This window comes from Mus musculus, chromosome 2 (assembly GCF_000001635.26).
Source record: "Mus musculus strain C57BL/6J chromosome 2, GRCm38.p6 C57BL/6J".
NCBI classification, from domain to species: domain Eukaryota; kingdom Metazoa; phylum Chordata; class Mammalia; order Rodentia; family Muridae; genus Mus; species Mus musculus.
This window is the reverse complement of record NC_000068.7, coordinates 112329186-112335700: the sequence shown is the minus strand read 5'-3', so window position 1 is coordinate 112335700 and position 6515 is coordinate 112329186. Positions and strand designations below refer to the sequence as shown.

The following is a 6515-nucleotide window of genomic DNA, read 5'->3' as shown; positions in this document are numbered from 1 at the left end:
TTATTTTTTTTTTAAGATTTATTTATTATATGTAAGTACACTATAGCTGTCTTCAGACACTCTGGAAGAGGGCGCCAGATCTTGTTATGGATGGTTGTGAGCCACCATGTGGTTGCTAGGATTTGAACTCAGGACCTTCGGAAGAACAGTCAGTGCTCTTAACTGCTGAGCCATCTGCAGCCCAGACTTACCATATTAATATCCAAGTAGAGTCATCAGGAAGTTTAACCATTACCTTCTAAGATCTCTTAGTTAACTTCATCACTATACTTCTATTATCTATATACATTTATAATTTGGATAACATCCTACATATTTTTACTATACCTAAACAATGGAACATTTGAAAATCTAAAAATTTCTATTCTTCAAAAATTTTTTTCTATTGCTAAAATTCTTTTCATTTAAAAACAGCGATAACTTGTGGAAACTGTTGAGAATTTAGGTTCAAATTCTTCATAATAGTTGGTAAATGAAACACATGGGGAAAATAAAAACTTGAAGGCCATCTGACCCCTTGCAAAGAGCTGGCCTGTGTGTATTGGCATAATTTTATTGTAAGAAAAATAGTAGTATTACAAAAAAAGTCTAACAATTGCTGGCTATCATTATCATGGTACATGCCTATGATTCTAGCACTGGGAACTGAGGCAGAAGGATTGTAAATCCATGGCCAACCTGTCTTATATTTGAGGTATAGTCTCAAAAGACCAAAAAAACAAAAAAACCAACCCCAAACCCCTTGCACCAGGCCGACTGAGCAGCCAGGTAGATCCACTTCACTGATGTGCTACTGTCTCTTCCTGCAGTGCTGTCAGTCACATGGCTAACCCTGAATGGTTTCTGCTCAAATCTACCAAGTCAGAGGGCCTCCTCTGCCCAGCCTGCCAGAGAAGCAACTCCTTCCAGCAGACTCTTGTCAGTCTCACTGTTTTTAACTCTGCTTAAGTTTTGGTCAAGCATTAATTGACACTAAAAATGTTATATACTTTAACAGTTTAAAGAGCATAGGGACTGGCTTCCCACATGAAGCCAGGACACTGTGCATTCTGCCTGGGCCATGATGCCAATGCTCAGCATTGTCTGGGTACATAAAACATCTAATACATTGTTTCTTCACATGGATGGATGCCCTGGGTATGTCTTCATCATCTTATATTCAGGCCATCTTTTTTTATCCTGGGTGTTGTGAGGCATCACCTTGGTAGGCTTCTTTTTCCCTTCAGTGATGTTCTCTGCCTCTTCATGTTCCTTTGCTCCTTGTGTCAGATTTGTATAGTTGGCCATGCGGTTGAGGAGAGAAGACACCTTTGGTCTGGTGTCCATTTCTTCCTATAAAGCCAGAAATAATTTATGAAGGATACTGAAATTCAGCAACAAAATACTTTACCAGGAAACAGAAAAGTAAATGATAAAATCTTTAACAGATAAATATTTTAAGAAAAGTCTTCTGTGAGACATTTTTTTTCCTCACATTTGAAAGACTGTGTGGAGCTGAGGGGACAGGTCAGTGAGAGTGGCTGCCAGCATGCTCAAGGCCTGCGGTCCAACCCCAGCGCAGAGATGGAGAAAAGACCACGCTTAATTAGGGCAACGAGTTAAGGTAGGATACAGAGTCCTGACACTCAGTAGGGGTTCCTACACATGTGTTATGCTTGTGCTCTCCCTTGCTCCCCTCCTCCTCTGCCTTCCCCATTCCTTCTGACCCTCTAAAGAGACTAGGTTCCCCCTTCTTTCCCTAATTAGTCCCCACTCCTGCTTTCAGGTTACATCATGCATTCTATTATTTGGTCTTCACCTCTCTGCCCCTTAACATCTCTTCCTTCCTACTCACAGCCTGTGCTCACCCTCTCTCTCCCCCCACCCCCAGTCTCCTCCCTCTCTGACACACATATACTTACATATACATAGGGAGAAAACATGCACTACTCAGCATCAGTCTTAGTTTGGCTTATTTTGCTTAACATGATGATTGATGCTTCCAAACATTTCTCTGGAAATGTGATGATTTCATATTTCCTAGTAGCTGATGAATTGCATTGTGCAGGTTGGAGAGACAGCTCAGTCAGTGGGAAAGAGTCCGTGCTACTCTTCCAGAGTCCTGAGTTCAGTTACCAGCACCCACATTGGGAGGCTCACAACTCTCCTAACTCCATCTCCAGGGAAATATGATGCCCTCTTCTACTCCCACACAGACACATACATATATAATTAAAATATTACCTCAAAGAGTGCCAAATTTTTATCAAAATATTCGTCTCCTTCTTCATAGTTGGAATTATTGAGATAAGCATTTCGGGCTTTTTTATGGCCGTCATCTGAAAAGAAAGGAAAACATTAGTTTTTCATGGGTACTAAGACAGCAGCACCAACAACGATGTTGCCTCTGTGTTAGCAGAAACCACTTCAGATTCAAGTTCAGCTTGAGTGGTAGACCTCAGTTAGCAGAGCTTGAAGAATGTGATGGTCAGGCAAAAGCAAATCAGGAAACCAAAGGAATCAACACAAAGTTCTTTTCTTAATACAGAGACCGCTGGGGGCCCTACCCTTGAACTAACCCACAAGTATTTCTTTCTTGGTGTGTTATACTGCTCTTGACATGGGCTACTTTACAAATTGTTAATGCTGATAATGGGAGAAAAAGCTGTTTCCAAGGCATGTGTATGTATGTGCATGTGGTGTGTGTGTGTGTGTGTGTGTGTGTGTGTGTGTGTGTGTGTAGAATAGTGCACAAGTCGGAGCACAAGCTGGTAGAGCTGATTCTCTACTTCCACCTGTGTAAGGTATGGAATGCAGGCTGTCAGGGTTGCGTGCCAAGTGCTTGCAGAACAGTGTTGCTGGCCTCCTTCCTGACGCTTTGTCACTTATAATAGGTGACTTCATCTTTGATGCTTTTTAAAAAATTCTTTGATAATTTCATAGGATGTATTTTGAATATATTCCAACCCTCTCATTGCTTTCCAACCCAGCTTTCAGCATGCTTCCTTTTTTCCTTTTTTTTTTTTCCAACCCAGCTTTCAGCATGCTTCCTTTTTTTTTTTTTTTTTTTTTTAACTTTCTTTCCCATGAGGTCCAGTTTGTGTTGCTTAGTTAGTTTGGAGATTAAGGTATGCTCTGGTGCACAGTCACATTATTAAGGTCACCACCAGTAAATGACAACCTGAATCTCTTCTTCACAGCAATCATTAAATGCTAATAGCTCCTTGGTGCACTGGTGCTGGAAGTACACATCCCACCACATTCCCACTGCTGGACTCTGGCTGGCTGGAGCTTGTGCACATCTGTGCACACTGTAACAGTCACTGAGTTCAGATGCACTTCTGTCTGGAAAACAGTTTCCTTTAAACGTCCATGGCCTTCAGCTCTTACAATCTTCCTGCCCTGCCACCCCCTCCATCAAAACTCCCAGCCTTGAGATAACGTATCAAAGTTCAATTTGGGGCTAGGCACTCTGTTGTCTTTTGTTATCTGTACACCAAGCAGCTGGAAGTCAGCAGTAGTTTTTGAAAGAGTCTCACCATGAGGCCCAGACTGGTCTCAAACTCTTGACTATCCTTTCTCAGTCCCCAAAGTAGTAGATTATATATGTGTCTCTTCATGATCAGCATCTAGTATATTTTTCTATGAACCCTTCCATATTACTTTTATGTCGACAGCACCTAACTGGAATCTAATGAACTACCTGTAAGCAAACAAAGAAGAATCCAAGATCCTGAGACAGCAGAGCTTGTGTTATATGAATACTTCTTAATCTTTAACTTTTTAAATTGTTCATAAGTTACATAATTGCAGTCTGACAGGAGAGAAGAGAAAAATGTATGCTCTTTAAAACTAAGATTTCTATTACTGAAAAAAGATACTAATATAAAAATTAAAGAAAATTAAAAGCACTGTATATTACTTTAAATCTATTAGAGGAGCCTGGCAAAAGGACAGCAAACTCTAGAGATGAGTTGGTCATCTGAGAGGACAAGAGGCTGACATGAAGAAGCTCCCAGTGGCTGTGGGAGGAGCACTTAACAGGAGTGCATGAGACACACGAGACATTCAAAATAATCATTTTTAAGAAGTCAATTTTGCCCAGTTTTAAGGAAACAATATATACAACTGAAAAATCATAGAAGAATCAAGTAACTATGCTGTATGTTTTGTGAGAATTACACCTGAGGATAATTATACTGCTAAAGACTAGTTATTAGTTAACTTTTTTAGAAACACATTGTAGCTAATTTATGACACATGGAACAGTACACAGAAAACCTCTGCCAGTTTGCAAACCTTTGTAAAAATAACAGATCTAAGCAGTCATCTCAATGGCTATGAAAACCAATGATAAAGAGCTGAAGTATAACCTGGCAATGAGTAAAGGAAGGCAGTCATGAGCCTGCTGACCAATACTAACATCACGGAGGGCAAGATACTGTTCATTCTTAGCAAAAGAATGGAAATTCAATCTACTAAGCCTCTCCAGGAATGCAGAAAATATAAAGGAAATACAAAAATACATGGTAAGCATGCTCAAAGATGTAATCACCACAGTCAGAAACAAGATAATCTAATTTCTTCAGGAAATCACAAGCTGAAGAGAGTAAACTTTTACGGATTAAAGCTTTTGATGTGACTGAAATCTAAGATATGAGCTTTGTTAGAACCTTGGCTCAAATAAACGTGAAAAGACATTTCTAGAACAGAGAATGACACAACTGCTCTTCCAGAGGACCTGGGTTCAATTCCCAGCACACACACAGCAACTCACAATCACCTATACCTATAGTGACAGGGGATCTAACACCCTTTTCTGGCCCATGGACCAGATACACTTGCTGTATATAGGTACATATGTAGGCAAAACATCCAAAAACATAACATAATATAAAAAATTAAAAACAGGGAAATTTAAATATATACTTAACTGGAAAATGTTGCATTTATTACTCTTGGGTTTCTGCAGGACCAGGAAGCACCAGGGGACTAGGTCACTGGCTCCACTGGAATCTGAGAGTCTGCAAGAATCTCTAGCTCCAGTGGAATCAGAGGTCAGTGAGTATCCTGGGCTTCAGTGCCCAGGGTCCCCTGAGAAACTGGAGCTTTGGCTTAAGAGGTCTTTAAGGCCGGGCAGTGGTGGCGCATGCCTTTAGTTCCAGCACTTGGGAGGTAGAGGTAGGCGGATTTCTGAGTTCGAGACCAGCCTGGTCTATAGAGTGAGCTCCAGGACAGCCAGGACTGCACAGAAATACCCTGTCTCCAAAATAAAAAAAAAAGGGGGGGGGGTGTTAAGATTAGTGTGGGTGTGGATTTTGAATCCTGAGGTCCCAGTGGTCACTGGAGGACCTGGAGTTTACACTATTGTGGTCTCCCAGGGGTTACTTAAGTGCCTAGAGCTTTAGCCACAGCCCCCAGATAGTATCCTGACTCAGTGGATCTATCATGGCTCCAGTGGATTCACAGAATTCAGGCAATGAAGGAGGCTCTGAGCCCACCTGGCTGTGTTGGTTCTTCATGTGCTGATCCACCCTTAGTCTTGTTGCCACGGAGCTATGACCGGATTACCTTGACGACTACACTTGACAACACTAAATTCCTCTAGTCCACACAGCTGAATTTCATGCAGACAATCCTTTGGGAAGAACCACAGAAACACCACAGAATACACTCCAAAGATGGGGAAGTCAAAACTGACAGTCACACATGCTCTAAGAGATGCATATAACAACATCACAGAAACACAAACACTATGACACAGCTGTGTTCTATGACCCATCCCAACAAACCAACTCCCTAAAGAAGGAACCCAAAACCACATAGATAGTTGGATGTCTAACAAAGAATTCAGAGTCTTACTTTTTAAGAGACTTAATAATGATCACCCAGAAGATTCAAACAGATGGACACATTAAGGAAATCTATCATAGACTTCAACAAGACAGTCTCAAAAGTGAATGCAACAGTAAATTGGAGGTAAAAGTTCAAAAGATAAAGGAAGCTGGGCGTGGTGACACATGCCTTTAATCCCAGCACTCGGGAGGCAGAGGCAGGCGGATTTCTGAGTTTGAGGCCAGCCTGGTCTACAAAGTGAGTTCCAGGACAGCCAGGTCTATACAGAGATACAGAGAAACCCTGTCTCAAAAAACAAAAAAAAAAAAAAAAAAAAAAAAAAAAAAAAAAAACCACACACACACCAAAATGAACAGAAACACTTGAAGTAAATGAGATGGTCAAGCAAATAAAAACAACAGATGCCATTATGGACAGACAAGAACAAGCAGAAGAAGGATTTCAGAGATGGAAGACAAAGTCAAGATAACAATACAAATGAACACACATACACTTTTGTGGTGATAAGTGATGAAAATGTAATTGAGAGTAAAAGCATGAGCCATTAAGTGAACCTTGGAATCAGAAAAACGACTCTACCTGCATGGATGCATATCATCACTGAGATGTATAGATAGCATTTGGAACTGGACAGATGTCTACACAGGAACATTAATATAGCTACATGATGATTCTATCTG

At 40.8% G+C, this 6515-nt stretch overlaps 1 protein-coding gene across 4 annotated transcripts in view; it reads right to left on the bottom strand.

Annotated features, from left to right (window-relative positions):
• Nucleotides 1-6515, bottom strand: part of Slc12a6 (solute carrier family 12, member 6) — a 96850-nt gene that overhangs the window by 27463 nt on the left and 62872 nt on the right. For all 4 annotated transcript variants that reach the window (NM_133649.2, NM_001362700.1, XM_006498546.4 and 1 more), the window contains 2 exons: nucleotides 2224-2318; nucleotides 1201-1332 (listed from right to left, as the gene is read on the bottom strand). In NM_133649.2, the coding sequence (NP_598410.2) occupies nucleotides 1201-1332; nucleotides 2224-2318 (227 nt within the window). The remainder of the gene's footprint in view (nucleotides 1-1200; nucleotides 1333-2223; nucleotides 2319-6515) is intronic.